We start from the raw sequence: 21,338 nt of genomic DNA, 5'->3' as shown, positions 1-21,338 counted from the left end.
GTCTTCCAAGATATTAAATCAGTTAGGGGGGAGTGGGTAAGATGTTATAAAAACAAAAATCTTTCAGAGCATTAATATGTTAAGGTAGATTTCTGAATGTTGAACCTCGCAGTACAAAATAGAGTGTGGGAACCCTTAGACCCAGTGGTCCATTCTAGACTTACTGGAGAGAAATCATTGAGCTGCATCCTGGGAAGTAAGCCGGTGTTATCTAGGCAAATAGTGAATCGTATTAGAGATGAGTTAGGGGTGGGTGGGACGGCAGTCCAGGAGGACATACAACAGAGAAGATAAATTGTGGTCAGTGAATTCTAAACAGCTCCATATGGCAGGAGCAGTAGGAAGGGAGTAGGATGCAGCAAAGGACATGTCTGGAGAGAAAATCAGGCCCAGATTTTATATTGCGTTAAGAATAGCACATGCCTACACTTTCTGTCCAGAATGAGGATCTACCTAAAGAATTTAATGCAAGGTTAAATAACACTTAAATTCATGTTTTAGCCTGTGGGCGTAATTGGATCCACCACCTGTTTTTGTAAATAAATTTTATTATAACACAGCTATGCCCCTTCATTTACATATTGCCTGTGCTTTTGCACTACAGGCGGCAGAGCTGAGTGGTTTTAATAGAGACGAGTGGCCTACAAAACCTAAAGTCACCCTCTAGTCTTTTGCAGAAAGTTTGCTGACCCTCTTTTAGAAACACTTCCCCACCAGTAGTAGGGAGGATGAGTTGGAGGGTTTTGGTTAAGAATAGCAGTGAGGAAACCCATTGGATGCCTCCTGCAGGACTGGGAGGAAAAGATGAGGCTTGTCAGAACTGAGTTGGTGACTCTCCAGAGGGACTCTCCAGAGTAAAGATGGCATACCAAGTGAGAAGGATTTGGCTGAATACAAAGTTCTGGGAAAGGAGGGAATTTAGAGTACGTGGTTGAACCTCAATCTCAGTTACAAGGTTGGAGGAAAAGCTAATATGTTAGCTTTGGTTTGGATATGTTGCATTTAACTTGGGGGAAAAGTCATAATGGGACCATCAAATACTTGAGTTTGAGCTCAACATTATACTATAATTAACGAACACAAATGTGGCTTTCAGTGTTTATCAGGATACTACTGATACGTGGTTAGGACAATTCTTGTTTTGTCAATTCCATGGTAGGAATTTTTAGCATCTTTCACTGCTGAGCATCAAAGACTGGTATCACCCCAATGTCCATCATGGTGAAAACCAAATATGTATTCATACATTTCCAGATATCCACTGGGAAAATATCCTTTGGTTGATATTAGTTTTCTTCCAACTTTCACGTGGCTCACTCCCCTCCCATCCATCTTGCCATATTAACTTTCCCAAAGAACATTTTGAAAATCTTATTACAGTGTTGCTCAGACATCTTCAGGGGTTTCCAGTGCCCTGTTAGGTCCCAGCTCCCTAGGAATCCCCCTTCCTGAACAATGGGTGATCTACCTTCTGAGCTTTCTTTTCTTAAGTCTAAAAGAGTCCAGAAGCCCCCAAACATTGCTCAACACCTCCTGCACTGTCCCATCTGCCACTTCACTAACCCCACCCTGTCTACCCAGAATGAGTGGCCCTGTCTTCCTCTCCACCCATTCTTAAGCCCTCAGCTCAAACACTACAACCTCATAAAGATGTTCACAGGTCTGTCAGCGGAGGGCAGTGTCCCCTCTCTCTCACCTTCCCAGGAGTATTCATCTGTCCTCCTCTGGCCCTCCAAATGCTCCTTGGGGTCATCTTTGTGTTCATTTAATCTCTCCTGTAAATTCCTTGTGGGCAGGCCGGTGCTGTTATTCTTCTCACAATTCCTATTACACTGCTTATTACACAGCAGGTGCTGAATATGTATTTTAAAGTACTTAATTGTATTTCCTATTGAAAAGCCATAAAGTTAGGAAGGAGACACAGAACTGACTCATGGCATTCAAATCAAGGAATCTATTAAACGAACAAGACCCGCTGGCTCTTAATCTGATCTTTAGCTCCTGTACAGACGAATTTTAAAAGACAGAAAAGACTCACCAGTTTCCCCTGGGGAACGTGGAACAGCCCATTGACTCTGTAGTTCCTCTGAGGCATTGCTGTTTCTCTGCAGGTTTTATTGATTTCATTGTGGAACCGACCTTCACTGTGCTCACGGACATGACCGAAAAGATTGTGAGTCCATTAATCCATGAAACCTCCCAGACTGGTGGGACAGGACAGAGGCGCTCAAGGTCAGTGGAGAAGTTTGAGGATGGGCGTGGGGGTTGGCCTGTCCTCAAGGATCCCCTCCTGTTGGTGGGGATCCTCACCTTCTTTTTTTGAGAGATCTACTGCTTATTTCCTCAGAGAAGTTAAAACTATACTCTCTGTACTCTCCAGGCTGGCCTGAAAATGGTAACCCACATTCAAATTATGACTGGCAGGTCCCTGGTGCCCCCAATCCCGGTCCTCTCTTGGCCTTTGCTCATGGCAGGAGCAACCGCTGAACTTTAGCCTACTGCTCCCAGACAGCCTTGCTCCTGATTCTTCAAAAAGATGGTACCACTGATCAGAGTTCTTACAAGAACTGAAACTGACTTTCATTTCTAGGTTCAAGAAGAGAATGAATAGAGAAAAAAAAAAAACCTGAACATTTTTAATTGCCTTCTGCTTCAGTGCTGTTGTTCCAAATGGAGAAGAGTGTAGACTAGGAGAACTCAGACTCTGGAGTGAGCGTGCTGGTGTTAGAATCCAGACTCCATCACTTATTACCTGTGCAGTCTCAGGCAGGTTCCTCGTTTTCCTCATCTGGGAAAGTATGGATTATAATATTCATAGGTTGCTGGGAAGATTCAGTGAGTTATTCATTATATAATTGCTTAGAACAGAATCTGGCATTAAATTTAACTGCATTAAAGCTGGCAATTAGTCTTTATTGGCAGGGTTACCGCCACTGCTCCTACAACTACTACACCTATATTACTACTACTGCTAGTACTATTACTACTGCCACCACTATGACTTGAATGAAAACTACTAATACCTCCACCACTACTATAGCTAGTGTTACTATACACTATTGCTACTGTTACTACTGCTACTACTATAATGACATTCTCCTCCTCATCCATGCAAAACCCTGGGCTTCATCATCAAGGAGGAAAAAACATAGAGTGGATAGGAAGAAGAGAAGAAAAGATCAGGAAAAGAAGTTAATGGGGAGGAGGGAAGTAAGAGGAACATTAGGTCAGGGAGATGTCAGGGATACTCAAGATGGACTACCATTGAGGTTGCTAACAAAGAGGACAGAAGCCCGTGACCAAGTCCTCACAATCCCAGGGCTCTTTAAGCACTGGTTGAAACTTACTTTGCTTCTCCAGGCAGTCTTCACTGTCATTTAGTGACAAATTGGTCTTCATTGTCATAGTCATTTATGCCAGTCACTGCCTTAGCCTCTGAGGATGGTATTTTCTGATATTTGCTAAATCACCCACATTCAAAGAATAAAGTAGTATTCATTTAAAGTAAGGCCTTTTGCACAACTTCATCCTCCACAACCTCCAAGCTGTGTGTGTTTCTCTGTCATCTCCAAGGCACATGAGGAAATCCTCACTCCTTGTGTACTCAGAAAACCAAGATCAAAGGGACACTGAGTCCAGGACAAGGGAGGAGCTGGAGAAGGAGAGAGAGAGGACCAAATTGCTGGGTAACTTGGAAAAGCAGCCAGTGTAGAAGCAGGGGGTAAACTGTGTAACAAGTAGATTTCCAAGTTCAAATTCATTTATATGAGATAATAGACTGGAAAATTCATGTGGGTGGATTCTAGGTACAGGAAAAAAGAAGGGATCACTCAGCACAGAAGAGAAGGAGGACTGTGAAGACTCCTGAGGATGCAGGGTCGATATTTTTCCTGCTGAAAATTTAGAATTTCCCACCTTTCATATTTAGAAAATGTATTTCCAGGAATATATTTTCAGGACCCAGGAATTTTATGACAACATATTGACGAGTGCTAACTGCCTTTCTCTTGGGTTTGCTTGTTGCATAAGTCTTTCAAACAGTAACACCCCTCTTCCGTGCAATTTCTTGTTTTGTCCTCCAGTTTGAACAGCATCAGCTCATCAGATGCAAAGCAGCGATCAGGTGTCAAGAGCTCTGGGTCGGAAGGAAGTGCCCCCATCAACAATTCCGTTATCCCTGTTGACTATAAGAGCTTTAAAGCCACTTGGACGGAGGTGGTGCACATCAATCGGGAGAGATGGAGAGCCAAGGTGCCAAAAGGTAATATGCTATGGGGGAAAGAATCTTCTAGGACACCTAAACCAACTCAGCATTCACTCATGAAGCAATGGTTGCCTTCCCTGACTATGAATGTTGCAAATAAAACACAAGTGCTCAGGGTGCTGCAGTCAATGAATATTAGGCTCTCCCATCTTTGATCTTCATTACCTGAAACTCAATGTGTGGTAAACTGTGGCAGGCCTCGGTGCCTCCTGCCATCTTGCCCTTTGTGATTTAACTGGACTCTTTTTCCTGGTGTGATGATTCTGTGGGGGATGGGTATTATTATTTCTTGGTTTTTGTTAGACCATCTTGACAGACTCATTTCATGTTCTGAGGCCTTTACTGTTTTCTTTTGCCTAAGCCAAGCCCAGCCAATACCCACCTTGGCCATTATATTGGGATATTAGGAGCTTTTCTTTCCTTATGTGCATGCATTTTTATGTTTCTTTCATATTCACTATTTCCATTCACTCATTGCTCCGACCGTAAAACTGCTTTTCTGAGATGGTGTGACTTGTAAGTAAACAGAATCCCCTGAGTAAACATCATCAAAAGTTCAGACCAGAAAAACTGTCTTGTGGGACTATTCACAAAGTCGGAAATTCACTCATTTCTTGGAAGCTTAACATGCTGGTGTGAACAAATGAACTTCACGATCAGCATGTGCTACGTGAGCAGCCTGTATCTTAGGTCCGGAGGCACCATAAACAGAGGTGGCAAAAACCTGATGTGAGGGGGTAAAGCTGTGAGGCCTGGTTCCAGCCAGAGATACAGATGTGGGTGACTCTTGGGGCTCAGTGAAGGGCCTGATTCCAGTGAGCTGTGTGGAGGTGAGCCTTCAACAATAGTCAGTTTTTGCTGACATCTGTGGTGTGTCTAGTGCTGAGGACATAGAGATGAGTAACAGACATCATCTTTATCCTCAGTGGTGGCAGTCTTTGGCAGGAGAGGGACAGAGACATTACTTTGGAGTTGCCTGCATAGGAAGCGTAGGACTTCAGTCGCAACCTTGTACTTGTCACCAGCCTCCACAAACCCTGAGCCCCAGACCCTCACAGCAGTCAAGGAGGGTTTTAACCCAAACACACTCCCCACAATTTTATTCTCCCAGTTTCAGGGCAACGTGTGAAAAGAAGGGTGGGATGGTGGATGTCTTAGTCCATTTTCTGTTGCTATAAGAACATACCTAAGCTTGGAAATTTATAAAGACTAAAAAATGTATTTGTTTCACAGTTCTGGAGGCTAAGAAGTGCAAGAACACACTCTTGGCATCTGCCTAGTGGAGGACATCACTTGGTGAGGCAGACCAAGCATGTTAGCTCAGCTTCTCTTCTCCTTTCTACAGAGTCACTCCTGCCATCATGAAGGCCCAGACTTATGACCTTTTCTAATCCTAATTACCTCCCAATGGTCCCACCTTGAAGCAATGTATAAATTTAGGGATTAAATTTTCAACTTGTGAAATTTGGAGGATACTTTGATACCATATAGTGGAAGAGCATGACTGTATAAGTCTCGATCCTTATACATCAGTGGAGAGGAGCAGCCTCACTGTTGGAGTTATTTAAAAGTCCAACAATGTGACTTGCCCACAAAATCCTGTCCACATGGCTGCTCATTGAGGAGAGGCAAAGTGTTTGTATTTAGGGTGCTTCTAGGGCATAATTGGACCCTTATCATTTGGGACAGATGTTGCACCCTGAGCTGCAGAGGGAGCCAACACCTCTTCCATATTTTAAGTGTTGGAGGTCTCGCAGTCCATTCAAATGCTGTAAACATTCAAATCCTCCATGTTGGCAGGCATTGCAAGCAGCCATGGCAGCTCCTGCATCATGTCAAAAGAAGCACACACTCGCAATCAATTGCACTTGAAAATCCAAGTCCTGACAAGGCACAGTTTAAAGAGGTACTTCAAAATAGTTTGTTTGCAATCATCTAGCTTACAAAAATTACTTTCTGAAACTAATTACCTGGGAAAATACTAGGCAATTTCTTTTCCTATGGAAAACTGGCTTTTTAAAAAAGGACAGGTAAATAGCTCAAATTTTTCAATGTATTAGGTATGCAGATAAAGATGTGTTAGGCTATTTTAGCAGCATAGAACAACTATTCCCTCACCCTGCTTGGGCCTTTCGTAAGGCCCTGTGTAGTCAGGATTTGAAGAACACCTGAGTGGACCTGAAGGAGGCATTAGAAATGGGAACAAGGAGAAAGGAGAGGATCCAGGTGCAGAGCCCGGGTTATGGGTATTTTGTGGGAAGATCATTTGGTTACCAAGGCAGATTTCAGTAAGTGGGCAAATGGAGAATTGAATCCTGACTTGCAAGGTTCTTTGGCAAATTCAGCTGGGTTCTTTTAGAGTCCACTTTGGGCATGATAATGAACATGACAGACTTGATGCACAGAGAGATAACATGCAAAGCACTAAGAACAGAGCCTGCACATGGTAGTGCCTGATAAATGGCAGCTGTTATTTAAATACTTTAGAAAAGAAGGTTAGCAGTTGTAAAGCAAAGTCAAGATGCAGGTGGTAAAAATACCAACCTAAAGCTAATGTTTTTATAACATTTTTGGCTTCCTGGTAATACTGTTGACTATTTGACTGATACTAATGAGAAGTTCGGTTTGCATTTGTTTTGGTGGTCAGCTTGATTAGATAATCCCAGGCTGTGTTTCACATTGCTTTGTTTTTCCCCATTTCCCCTCAGAGGACCCTGATTTCAAAAGTGTCTGCCCTCCATGTGGCATTTAAACATATATTGTCATTAAACTGATTGGAAATGGAATTGGATCACAAGTCTTGGTTTTATTAACCAACCTAATTTACAAAGCCAACTAGGCCAGAATCCATAGTTCTTAGGAAATGTTACATCACAATTTTTTATAACTTTTAGGGCTACATATCATTATTCCCAATCAAGATATTCTGTATAACAGTTTGCAAGTCAGATCTATATCAATTTCCATCCCATATTTAATATATTTTAACATGAATTTTCTGATGTAAGAATAATATGTGTTTAGGCCATAAGTGCTTATGACCTATTCAGGATTTTAACTATATTGTGCCCAGCCAGACTGCGGCAGTTCATATCCTAAAGTCATTCTTTTTTATTTGTTTAACTATGTATATGTGTAAGTAAACATTTCCCCTACCAAATTGGGATCATACTAGAATATGTGTTGTATTCTATTTTTTTTTTTCTATTCTGAGTATTATTTAACCTGATGCTGCATATTCTGACTTAAGTGGCTCCATCATCTACAGAACCATAGTTGAATCCTTCTTTATTATTCAGTATTAGATTTCCACTTCACTATTACATATAACATTATTATGTACCTACATATTCAAAAGTTTTTGAGCATACTTCAGATTATTTATCTGGTATAAATTCCTAGATCTGATATTCCTCTGTCAAGGCAGATGAAAAGTTTTTAAATTCTTGGTTATTATACTATAAAATTTCTCTAAATTTTTAAAGAAATTTTCTCTCTCAATTGGACATATAGTAAGAATGCCTATTTCTGTTTACCATTTCCTCCTTTATTTTTCCATCAGAATGTTTACATTCATGTCATTGAGTCATAATTATTTTTATATATTGAGGACGGTAATTCTTCAGTTGTCAAAATATCTTCCAATTTGTACTCTACCCCAGTTGGTCTTATGCTGTTAACTTTGCTTATGGCCTCTTCTTTTTATACCTCCTAATTTCATTTTTTAGAAATTACTTTTAAGGTTTTCTATTTAATTATAATTCTCCATAAATGTATACATGGAAGAGTATATAGTGATGCTTCATTGCAATGTTGAGAAATTCAGTTAATTTTTGCTCATTTCCTTCATCAATTCTCAGCTTTTATTGAAGAGGGGAATTTCAAACTAGTTGGTTATAAGTGAAGTTTGTTTGTTTTAAGGGAACGTAGCAAGGATTGAACTCAGGGGCACTCCACTCCTGAGCCACATCCCCAACCCTATTTTGCATTTTATTTAGAGACAGGGTCTCACTGAGTTGCTTAGCACCTTGCTTTTGCTGAGGCTGCCTTTGAACTCAGGATCCTTCTGCCCTCATACTCCTGAGCTGCTGGGATTACAGGCATGCACCACTATGCCTGGTGTGAAGTGTTCTTTTATAATCAAATTACTCTTAAATATTGTTTTTTCATAGTTTCATCAAATTTCATTTCTAGTTTAGCAACAATTTTATTTGGCAATAAATTTCACTAGTTTCACTTGCACGTTTCACTTACCCAATTGACATGTTTTCCTCATTTTTGAGTTTTTAGCATTAATTGAAATTTTCTGTCACCCGTAGTACTTCTTTGACTAAAATTTTCGGGAAGTTGCTATGGGAACACCTGTGAGTTCTTAGATGTACCTGAAAGTTCCTTTCTATTTTTCTGGTACTGAACACAATGGAAAGATCACGTAGTGTTTTGGTTGCTTTCCCAGGGCCACCGCCCTCCCCCCCAGTCTGTCTGTCAGTCCCCTGTTCCTGTTTTTTTTTTTTTTTCTTTCTCTTTGTTTGTGGTAGTTTAAGTACAGATTCAGAAAATTATATCAACGAGTAACTATCCCAATGCATTATTAACTACAGAGCCCATAGTATTATTGTTCAAGAATGTAAATAATAAAGAAATCAAGTGTGTTTCTTTGAGTCTCTACAGATGTTCAGTGTGGGGCAGAATCAGCTGTCTGTTAGGAGGAATGTAATTACTGGATCTTGAGGGCTCTGTTCCACCCTAACTGTTGAGCTGCTTGCCATTGGCCATTTTCATAGTGAGTCACATCGTGACACATAGTTTGAAATGGAAAGCAATTAGAAAATGAAACTTGAATCCTGCTAGCCTAGAGGCCTAGGGGTGCCAAGGATGCTAAACCTCAGACTTGAAAATGTGTCCTTTGTATCCGTAACATCATTGGAACCTGTTGGTATGAACCAATTAACAGTGCCAACCAATCAACAGTGTGGCCACCTATTTTTTTCTTATTAATCTGTACTAGTAATTTCACCTTGGAAACATGAAGGAATCTGATTGCGGTAGAGAGCCTGCCTCCTGTTGCTGCGTTGTTTTCTGTCTGTGTGTTTGCTTGTTTTTGCTATTTGTTTTGAGTATTATCTTTTAGGGTACCCTATGGGCCGATGGCACTTGTATCAGCTATTTCAGACATGAGCAGAGCCACCCTCTTGAAAGTGATCACTGCAGAGGAATGAACTACACAGGGAGGAAGGCTCATATCTAATTTGATCATGATGCCAAAAGAATGCATTTAAATTCCTGAATTTAAACATTAATTGCCCGATGCCAGCCGCACTTGAGCTGAAGCAGATTTGTTTCTGAAATATGTCTCCTCTCAGTTTTTAAACAAAACTTTTGTTAGATTCCTGTGGAAAATTGGTCTGACTTAGTTGTCAAATGAATTTTTCTTGCTCATATAATATTTTACGGTCTTTGGTAGCAAACCAGAATTTAACACCTTCACTTTTCATCAAAATTATGTTCAACTTAGGGATATTTTAAATGCTGACAGCTTGTCAGCAGTAGGGATACTGTTGGAAGAGATATAAATTGTTTTCCCTGATTCTGAAGGCTGAGTATACATGAATTCTCCTCCTTCTCGCCTCAGATTCCTTCCCCATGTAGTCAGAACAGTCATAATTTTACTCACCTTAGCAGTTAAAGGAAGCTAATATTCAACACATGACTCTTTCACAGTAGGCATATTTTCTGTATTGTGTACTCATCTAGATAGCTGAAGATGGAAAACGGACAAGGAAGGTACATTGGTAGAGAGTGTCCACCACACCCCTGGGGTACATTTCACTGAGTCAACAGGTCCTTCATGAATATGTGCTGTGTGCCAGGTGCTGTGCCAAGCAGTGATTGGAGGTGACATTTAACCCCTATCCTTAGGGCATTACAGAAGGATGAGGGGGAGCATGGGGGAGCATTCTAGGGATCTTCTGTGGCCTGCAGTCCACTGGGAATACCGTCTTGCCATCCACGTGGGCGTTCTTTCACTTTTATGTCATACCTTTCTGTAGAAGTTAGAAGACATGATAGGTAGGCACGTCGTTTTGTTATTTATAAAGAAATATTTCCTTCTCCTTTCAATGTAAGCTGTAAAGAATCGTGTTGGGAAGTAGAGAGTCATGACATGCTGAATGGCAAACTCTTAAACTTTGAATCAGTCTTTCTCCACCCTTACTGCTTGTTTGGATCACCTAAAAAACATTTCACATATCCTATTTTGGTCCCTGTCTCTTCAGAATCTGATTTAATTTGTCTGGGGTGAGGCCAGGCCTTTGGTTTGGACAGATGAGTGAATGGATGAGTGGGTAGGTGGGTGAATGGATAGATGGGTTGATGGAGCAATAAAATAATGGATGAAAATGCCCTAATATGTTAAGGAGAACATTTGAGGTGAGCAAATAGGCAGGAAAAGTAAAATTTGAACTTTGAGCACTTTAGCAGCTAAAACAAAGGGAAACATGATCAGATGCATAACCACTCTTGTGTGTGCTTGATTAAAAACAAACATACCATCTATGAAGTCCAGGTTTTTCTCAAGACCAGGACTAACACGGTGGGGAGGGGGGAGAGGACTCCTGATAATGAGATGTGGGCATTTTTAAGACATCTAGAGAAAAATATAGCCATGCTTTTCACAGTGGAGGTTGATGGCACAGTCTAGAAGGCCTTTTGAGTGAGCTGAACATATAGAGAGTGAGTCTCTAGATCTCAAGGAGGATTGGGCCCTGCTGGGAGCTTTCCATGAATCTTGTTCTCTTCCACAGAGCTCCCCTGGATGCCTCCCAGCCCCTGCATGTTCTGAACCCTGCCTGTCCTTGGCCATTTGACCACATCATCTCTTAGTGACCATTTGCCAAATCTGCTTTGGCCATAGTGGCCAACTCATTGTCCTTTGAACATTTCTAAAGCTGATGGTATTTCATTACTTCACTCTGCTTTGTTTTTTTGCAAAGCACTTTATACCATTTGAAATTATTTCAGTCATTTGTTTGTTTAAAAATGAGCTTTTCCATGATTCCATCTTGCTTGTGATTGTATTCCCAATACCTAAAAGAGTGCTTGACACTGTAGCTGCTCAATAAATATTCATTGAGTGAAAAAACCAACCTTTTCATAAATATTTGACCTATGCAGTGATGCTGTACTTTACATTAAGCACAGAGCCAAGCCCTTTCATAATCAGCTGAATTTGAAATAATGCTGATGCACTTTCATTAAAGGGGAGGACACAGACTCAGTACCTGGCCAACCTAACAGCCACTCTAATTCTGAGGACAGTTGAGGACGATGTTTGTTTGGGCACAACTGTCCTCTTCTTATTTATTAATTAACAAACAGTGGCCTGAATATGTATTGTTCTGTTGTTGGTTATTTGCCCTTTTTGTTTTGCAATTAATCACGTATGTCTAGGTCCTAAGCAAACCTACATAAAATGCTGTTCTTTTTCTTTTCCCTGTGGCTGGAGGAAACTTTTATCTTCTCTCTGAGGCTTAATTTCCATATCTATAAATAGGGTCATAATAACAGTAGCTGCTGAAAAGTTGTTTTAAGAATGAAAAGAGCCAGGTGCAGTGACACACGCCCGTCATCCCAGCAGCTCAAGAGGCTGAGGCAGGAGGCTTGTGAGTTCAAAGCCAGCCTCAGCAAAAGTGAGGCACTAAGCAACTTCAACTCTGTCTCTAAATAAAATACAAAATAGGGCTTGGGATGTGGCTCAGTGGTTGAGTGCCCCAGAATTCAATCTCTGGTACCCTCCCCCCAAAAAAATGAATGAAAAAAACCCTTGAATCGAAAAGCACTTTACATAATACCTGGCCTAGAGAACATACTCAATAAATGTTATTATTAGTAATAATAATGTCCAATACAATACTGGTTCATTAATCATTGTCATCCTAATGATTTTCTCCCTGCCCTCTCCTCTGACTCACTGTTTTCAGAAATGACATGATGATGAGGCTGTTTTATTGTCTTCCTAAATACATATGCCAATATGACTTGGGTTAACTAAAAATACCCTCAGAACACGCACTAGACACCTTAGGTAATTGGAGTGTATTAATTCCCACTGCAGATCACTGTCATTACTGTTTTTGAAAGAGGCAGTTCTCCTAAAGGTGTGACTTCTTTCCCCGCTTCCTTCTCCTTGCCTGACTTGCTGCGGATCAGAGGAGAAGGCCAAGAAGGAGGCTGAGGAGAAGGCCCGCCTGGCTGCAGAGGAGAAGCAAAAGGAAATGGAAGCCAAAAGCCAGGCCCAAGAAGGCTCATCCAGCAAGACTGAGAAAAAGGCATCTGGAGACCCCAAGAGTCACGTCAACGGAACTCGCACAAACAAAAGCGACGAGCCTCGTGGGAAGAATCCCAAAGCGGAGAAGTCAGGAGAAAAGCAGCAGAATGGTGAGTAGACTGCCGGCTGGACAGTGGTTCTCTGGGGTGTTCACAGTGTGATGAGTGGGAGCTGGCCAGATGCTTCCCCATGTCGGCAACTCCTGGCCCAGGGCCTCCCTGACCATCGGATCCTGCTGATCCCACCTCCTCTGGCTGGGGATGTCAGCAGGATCCCATCAGAATCAGCCACCAGCTCCCCTGCGCCTTCCCCCTAGGAAGCTTTGCATCTCTCTGGCTCTCCCAGCTGCCCTGGAGACTCTAGCCAGTGCCCAGCTGCCCACCAGGTGCAAATTACCACTGACCACACCAGCACAGTCCTGGGAGCTCACTGGGGGGGTGGATGAAAAGTGAACTTCTCAATTGTTCCAGCCCCAGGAGAGCCAAGCCTTAGGTCTGCCTGAGGCCTCTTGCTGTTTGTATGTACATACCACCCAGAGACGTGCAGGTATTATGGTGACCAACCATTTTAATTTGCCTGAAACTAAGAATTTCCTGGAATGCAAGTCTTTCAGTTTTGTTTTGTTTTGGTACAGGGGATTGAACTCAGAGGCACTCAATCACCGAACCACATCCCCAGCCCTATTTTGTATTTTATTAAGAAACAGGGTCTCACTGAGTTGCTTAGTGCCTCACTTTTGCTGAGGCTGGCTTTGAACTTTGTGATCCTCCTGCCTCAGCCTCCCGAGCTGCTGGGATTACAGGCATGTGCCACTGCGCCCAGCAAGACTTTCAGTTTTAAAATAAAAAATGGTCCAGGCCATTACTTTCCTATGTGCATATATAGATATGAACACATGACCAGTATAATTCTATATCATGTACAACCAAAAGAATGGGAAGTTGTACTCCATAAATGTCAAAATACATTCTACTGTCATGATAACTAATAAGAACAAATATAAAAAATAAACAACAGAAACAAACAACAAAAATAAACAACAGAAAAATGTTCTAGGCAAGCTGGGACGAGCTGGCCACCATAATGTGCAGCTAATTCATGATGTCTTATATTTGATACAACAGATATTGATTCATTAACAACTATGTGTCAAGTGCTTTACTAGGCATGGGGGATTTAGAATGAAGAAGCCCCAGAAAATCTATGATGTCATAGGGAATATAGACAGCCTCACAAATAATTCTAGTGAAATGCAGACAGAAAACAGCCATGGTGTGGCAGATAAAATGCCCCCCAAAAAACATACTGCAAAGAAAGACATTAACTTTGTTGGAACAGGAAGGTGTGAGATAGGGTGAAGGCAGAGAAGGCTTCAAGAGGAGATGGGGCCTCAGCTAGGTGTTAAGAGCTGAAGTATGCTGATAAAATAGGGAAAAGAGGCTTCCAGACACAGAGGACTTGATGAATGCCCTTCAAGGGCATGGACTTGGTCCCCTTGTTTCGGGAAGGGCAGGAAGTTCAGAGTCTGCAGCTTACAAGTGCCAGGTTGTGACTGGGTAGCAAGATAGCTTTGCAGTCCGACAGACCCAGATTCAAGTTACATCTTTGCCTCTTCTTGGTGGCCTTGGCCATGTTATTTAACCTTCCATTGTCTCTGTTCAATGTACATACAGCATGGTTCTCTTATGAGCCTTAATAATAATCATGGTACCAAAAACTACAAAGAAAATAACAACCAATAGCATCTACTGACTTATGCCAGGTGCTGTTTTAAGTTCTCTCTTTCCATATTCATTTTCTTACCTGCACGGTAGGACCAGGCAATTTCTTCTAGCTATAGTTATTATGCTACAGGGCCTGGGGAAATGAGAAATAGTGCAAAGTACTTACATGACAGTCTCTAACTTTTAAAAATAGTAGTATATATACCATGTTTTATGTATAATCATAAAAGAGTATTTTAAAACATATAATGATGATAATAGCTCATATCACACTCCAAGAAGTTTGCATTAGTTCCTTCAGCTAATCTTCATAACCACTCTTAAGTGACAGGGAAGGCCTTTGTTCCAGCTAGTCCAGTCCCTATCAGCCTGGTTCTGGAGACATTTTAGTAGGTTTTGTAGTCAAATGCATCATCATCCAGAAAAAAAAAATTGTTAATAAGAATTTATGATGCTCCTGTTGAAGTTTTAGAGGGTGATACAAACCATCCCTCTCTTCCCCTCCTGAGATCTGAACCAACAAAGAAATAGATAAGAAAATCAGAAAGTCAAGGATGAAGTTGTCAGTTCCATGGCAACTGGAGCTGGCCTGGGAACATGGACTTGTTCTACTAAGCACCTGGGCTTCTTCCTGCATCTGACCTGAGCCGAGCTTTACAACTCGACACTGGGAGAACCATGTATGTTTTGGGCTCACTGCCTCCACCCCCCAGCAGGGACTGAATATGTTGAGTCTTGTGGAAAATGCACGGAAGGGAAGTTGGTGGCTGGGGTGAGCTCTGGGTAACTCGGCTCCTCCTCCTAGCTAAATCACTCCTCCAAAGGAGGGGCCACAGAAGAGGAAAAATGCATTTCTTCCTTCCTTTTTTCTTCTGGCTAAACATGTCTTGAATAAAAACAGTAATCATAACAGTACTGCTATTTATTGAATACCTAATGTGCCAGATGCTGTATCTTGAGATTTTACCTAAGATTAAAGCATTTAAAAATCCTAACAACTTTTTAAGATACTTATTCCCATCTCACAGTTGGAAAAATTAAGATTAAATCGCTTGCCTAAGGTCAAGTTACCTTTCAGTAGAGATTCCATTCGAAACTCAGTTTCGTGGGTGTCTCTATTCTCTATTATATAACTGCCACACCCTTATCATTTGCAGATTTGGTGATGGCAGAGAAAGTGGGGAATAGGAGAAATAGGAGTTGTGCCTGCAGTCTATACAGTTATCTTTTTGTTTCAGGGATTGGCACCCTTTTTCTATAGTGGACCATATAGTAAACATTTGCAGCTTTGGGGCTATCTGGTTTCTGTTACAGTTACTCAACACTGCCATTTAGCGTGAAAGACACAATGATACCAAAGCAAATGATTGAGGCTGTATTCCCATACAACTTTATTTATGGAAATTAAAATTTGAATTCCATCTGATGTTCACATCACAAAATATCCATCTTTTTGTTTCTCAGTCCTTTAAAAAATATAAAAGCCATTCTTAGTTTGTGGATGATAATAAAACCAGGCAGCAGGGCCAGCTTTGGCCCCTGGGTCCTGGTTTGCTAACCCTTGGCTTAGTCAGTAAGAGAAACCAATAAACACTAACAAGCCAGACACACAAAAAAATGGTCATAAATCCTACAAAGACTCAGAGAGGGCAGAGGGGACAGCAATTTATTTTGAAGATGTCAGGGGTGTAGGGATCCTGAAAGACACAGGAGCCTGCCTCTCCAACAAGGCTGGCCTGATTCCACAGCTGTGTTTATTTTCCAAAGCACTAGCCTACCATTTCCCTTAAAAATTGAGTATGAAATCAGAGGTGGGAAAAGAAATCAATTCAGAGCAATAATAAGAAAGGCTAATGGTGATTGGGGACTTTGTTACAGCAGCCTAATTAAAATGATTTATAACTGCCCAGAAAGGCTCTTCTGTTTGCCCCTGTTTATTGAGTAACAGCTCACATCAGCCATTACTCTATGCCCAACCCATGGGAAATTGCCTAATGGGTTCTGTTCAGGGAACATCATCAAATAAGCCTGGGTCTTTTCCTAGGCACCCCTCCTTGTGGGTTGCCCAAGGCATTTTCCAGGTGAGGGCTGAAGGATATTGGTTAGAGAAGTTCTGGGGGTTTGCTCTTCTCTTGCCAATTACAGGTTCCTTTAAGCTCTGGATCAAGGCAACTTCTTCCTTCAGCCTTGCAGACCCTGGCTGAGTATACAGGCTGCATGGGCTGCTGGCTGGCATCCAGCAAATCGAACCATTTCTGCTGACTTTAGGAAGACATCTTGGTCTTGCTGCAGCTGTGGGTCAAACTCCAGTTCAGAGCAAGCTGGAAGGCCTAAAATAGAGTGCATGTGGGGTGTGAAAGCTCGCTTCTGGAAGAAGGGTTATTTTTCTGCATGATACTAATTTGACTACACGGCTTGAGATCCTTGAGTCCATCTCTGGTGTCCTAAAAGAAGGAAAGGCTGTTGTGGGGATTGTTTCATGGGACTTCTAAAGAGACCCTTCTCTTTGGACAAGTGCTGGTGGTAGAAGGAGATAATCATGTCCTTTATTTAAACCTGTCCTATTTGGGCCCAGGGCAAGGTAGACGTCCCTTCTTCTCCATTCTTCCCATTTCTGAATTAAGAATGAGAAAAACCTGGAGTTTATTAACATCTAATTTAGCTTAGGATTTGTCCAATTAGAAGTACAAACTTCATAGACTGGATCACAGCCAAAAATAGCCTTGCATTAGCCTTAGGTAATCATTTCTTTGAAGATCCAAAGGCATTTAGAAATGGAAACCTGAAATCAAAAAATTGAGCTTTGAAGGGAAGCTATAACTACAATAGTTGAAAACTTGGTCTCTAGAGTCAGACCCACCCTCGTGGGCTGTGGTGTAACATGTGCACCTTAGATTCCTCGGCCATAATATAGGGATGATATGTCATATGTGTTTCAGGTCAATTCCTTACAAGTTGACTTAAGTGAGAGTACTTTGTAGAAAGATCTATTGACCATTTGTTAAAACAAAAACAAAAAAAACCTGTCAGACAAGTGGCTTAAACCAGATCTATAGTAGCTGACTGGAATAGTTTTGCCACCAGAGGGAGATGTGGATATAAGGTTGGGATCAGAGGCCAGGCCAGGGGAGTGTCTGAAATGCATGCTGGGACAGTGGGTTACACAAGATGCAGATGGACTGGCTAGAGTTTGCCCAGGTGGCTGCAATGATGTCAGGAAAAATTCAAACTTGTAAAACATCCTCAATCATTTGGTGAGTTGATAATTTAGCAAATTGACCATTTAATGAGTGAATCTTTGATGAGTTTATCTACTTCCAATAGCAGTTCCTTCATAATGAGGTTGCTGTAAGAATTAAATGAAATGATGCGTACAAAGCATTTAGCACACTTCCTGGCACAAAGCTAAAAAACAAAAAGATAAATCCTTTTCCTTACATACACATCTTGGAGGCTTGGATACTATCCTCACTTTAGTTAGATTAGGATCTTTTTGCTTCAGTAAGTACACAACATTTGAGTTGTAACGTATTCTTAAATGTATGCAGGGCTAAAAAGAAAGCTTCTATTAGTAAGATTGATTAAAAATAAATATGCCAAAACTTTAAAATAAAGCTGGGGGCAGGTATCCATGATCTTTTGGTATGACACTGGCCTAATTTGAACAGACCTGCCAAAGGATCATTAAATTACCCTAGACAGGGATTAGCACACTTTTTATTTAAAGGGCTAGACAGAAAATATTTTTGGTTGTTTCAATTTTTGCCACATGAAAGCTGTCACAGACTGTATGTAAGTGAATGTGTATGAGTGCATGCCAATAAAACTTTATTGACCCCAACAGGTGACAAGCCTGATTGGCCCATAGTCTTTAATCTGCTGAACCCTGCTTTTGGAGAATATGGCTGTGTCTTATTTTGCTATTTACTAATTAACTCTTATAACTTTGGCGTTATATGCTAATTTGGAAAATTTTGACTGATAGAGAAGATAACCAAAAAGGCTATAGTTTTATTGCCTTGTGGAGTATAAACATTTCTGTCTCTTAGTAATCTTATTTTAACATGTCTCTAAAATGCCTATTTCCTTAAATGCTCTTAGAACCATCCTTACCATCTCCCTCATACATGAGTTCAGTGTATTTTTCACACATGTTCATTCTACATTTGTTTAAGGGTGAAATTTTTAACCTTATAAATTATACTCTGACAAGCTTGTTAATTAGAATACTATTTATAGCTCTGTTTTAGAATAATAGCAGCTATCATTGAGCAGTATCATATTCAGTATTTATACATTTTAAATGCCAGTAGATACACATTATATACCCATTTTGCAGATAAGAAAACTGAAGCACAGAGATGTTAAATAGCTATTAATTGGTAGAATTTACACTTGACCCAGACTTTTCCTCACTCCACAGTCTAACCATAATTCTGAACCGCCTTTCTTGGAAGATAAACACTGTGGACTTAATTACAACCTTGTTTGATAGGAACTTTCAATCTTGATTTCCTTTCATAATCCAATTACCAGAATCAAACACGTGGTGATGGAAGATGCTTACACTGAGACATGTACTCCCTTGTGACTATAAAATTATGCCACACTTTTTTTTTACCTTGGCAGGTTTAGAGATATTCATAACTTCCCCCTCAGCTATATACATATACTGTTTGTCACGTTTATTGCTTTCAGGTGACTTGAAAGATGGTAAAAATAAGACAGACAAGAAGGATCACTCCAACATCGGAAATGATTCAAAGAAAACAGATGGTAAGAGTATCTTTCCCATTACGCCTTTTCCATAAAATGTGCAATTACTGAAAACTTGTTAGAATCATACCTGAAACTGAAATAGAGATGGTTAATATAGTTTTACACCCTAAAAAAACCCCAGTCCACTACATTTAATAATTCTGGTATCTCATTTTCAATAATTTACTAATTATTTCTGTGTCTCTTCTTCTCTGAAATGCTTCATTGTTTTGGTTGTCATATGGGCTCATTCCTAATTATTTCTTTATGCATGGACATGATATCAAGCTAAAAGTGAAAGTTTCCAGGGAGTGGTTTTGAAATTTGAATATAATTCTTCATGCATCTATTAAAAAGGAGAGAGCCCCTTGAGCTGGCAGCTGCACCCCATACCGCCATGCTGCCTTTACTTGCATGCATGAAATCAGTTTTCCCACTGGTCATATTTGAATCCTAAACTTCATCAAAATCCCAAACTTCATTTTGGACTTGCTGACTGCAATGCAATGGAATAAGACATTCTGCTAATGTATTTATGAGTTTCTGATCACGAATTGTGCAACATAAATAGGACATGTTCTGTGTTTTTAGTTTGCACATTTTTTCCTTTGAGTAAATTATTACTTTTGGTAAAAATAAACAGGAATTGGGTCAGCGCAATGTTGCAAAGCAACATGTATAGTTATAGAACACAATTGGGCTAGTAAGAACAAGTCCTAAAGGCAGTGACAGCACAAAATGCAGCATAAACCACCATGGTGAGGTGCTTCATGAGCATCGTTTGTACTTTTTATAAACAACATTCCATTCTTTCTAAAACCTGAAAGTTCAAAATTAAATTACCTGCCACACTTGGAACTATTGGATTGAGAAACCTACCCTTACTTTTTACATATATTTTATTGTTTTGTTTGTCATACATGTTCATTCTTGAGCATCCCTTTAGGCATTGACATGATATTTAACTAAAAATGAAAATTTCCTGGGCATGGTTTTTGTTAAGAGTCCCATGCCCTTGTTGAAACTTCCCAGGAGACATTGTATTTGATGCTAAGGTATTCTGTGTATAAGAACAAGTGTTGGGTATTCAGGTTCAGGAATAAGAAGAAATTTAAACACGAGCGTTCACACTTCTATTAAAAATGAAACAGCTCCTTTAGCTTTTAGCCTTACGCCATAACAACATGCTTGCATGAAATCCATTTTCAAACCTTTCCTTTTAAGATGTAAGAAGTCACTCCAAGTGTCTTATCACACAATACCTAGGGAACTCGCATCTGTCATTTTTAACCAACTTGCTTATGCAAATAGAAACCACTTAATGAACATATCTCCTTGAATAATTGCGAATAAGAAGTGAATTAAACAGAGATAAAATAGAATTCAAAATGGTAATATATCAATCGGACTTTTATGGGAAAGGTTGTTCAAATACCAGGGACTCTTTGCCAGGAATCATCAGACCCATGTCAAGGCAACCCAATCCAGGAAAGGTACCGTGGAAGAATGGGGTCACCTAAACCTAGCACCTGGACAATTTCCCCATCCAGCACTTGGCCCATTGTTCCCTGATCTGAATTCCTATAGCACAAAAGCCCAGAATAAATCAAGTCCAAAATTTTTAATATGGAATCTTCCATCTTATGATTTTTATTATACTATAAATAGCTGCTATAATGTCTTGTGGGCCTTGTGATTTAAGTTCTGTTACCTTCATAAAGCCCTATTATGTTATCTGGTCCCCTTTTAATTGAATGATTTCCAAATATTTAAAAGACTGAAAAATTTTAGGGGGAGGAAGGTGATGAAATAGATTCTATATCCTGTTGCATAAATAAGTGTAAAATTTGATTGTTTAATGAGCAGGATTCTTGATCTTATGGGAGTGTGAACCGGATCTAGTAAATAAAGAAAAGACAAGCTCTAACATCTATCCCCTGTTTTTCCTCCATAATACCACCCTTCACCAGCCTCAAGAGGGGCCTGATGTGTCCATACACTTGCAAATGTATATGCAAACATAGACAGGAACAACTTTGTTTTCTAATGTCATTATTGAACCAACCTGACATCTGTCATCATCCTTACTTTGGCACCTACCCAAGAGGCAGAGCATTGAGCTTCAGTGACTTACAATGGTTTAGTCCAAAACCTTTACTAGGACTAAAGCTAATTCTTGGTGGAATGAAGTGCAAAAGAATGACTCTCACCTACCTTTTCCTTTTTAGTCACTAAAGCTCTTTGCTACAGAAGTTTTTTTGTTTTT

General features: G+C 40.4%; 1 protein-coding gene across 8 annotated transcripts in view; it reads left to right on the top strand.

The window, feature by feature from the left end:
* Positions 1-21,338, top strand: part of Pde1c (phosphodiesterase 1C) — a 601,507-nt gene that overhangs the window by 528,513 nt on the left and 51,656 nt on the right. For all 8 annotated transcript variants that reach the window (XM_058573161.1, XM_046426003.2, XM_046426004.2 and 5 more), the window contains 4 exons: positions 2,112-2,232; positions 4,083-4,261; positions 12,473-12,700; positions 19,013-19,090. In XM_058573161.1, the coding sequence (XP_058429144.1) occupies positions 2,112-2,232; positions 4,083-4,261; positions 12,473-12,700; positions 19,013-19,090 (606 nt within the window). The remainder of the gene's footprint in view (positions 1-2,111; positions 2,233-4,082; positions 4,262-12,472; positions 12,701-19,012; positions 19,091-21,338) is intronic.

This window comes from Marmota monax, unplaced genomic scaffold, assembly GCF_021218885.2.
Source record: "Marmota monax isolate L192 unplaced genomic scaffold, Marmota_monax_Labrador192_F-V1.1 WCK01_AAM20220418_F8-fsc00133, whole genome shotgun sequence".
Classification (NCBI taxonomy): domain Eukaryota; kingdom Metazoa; phylum Chordata; class Mammalia; order Rodentia; family Sciuridae; genus Marmota; species Marmota monax.
This window is presented reverse-complemented; position numbering and strand designations above follow the sequence as displayed.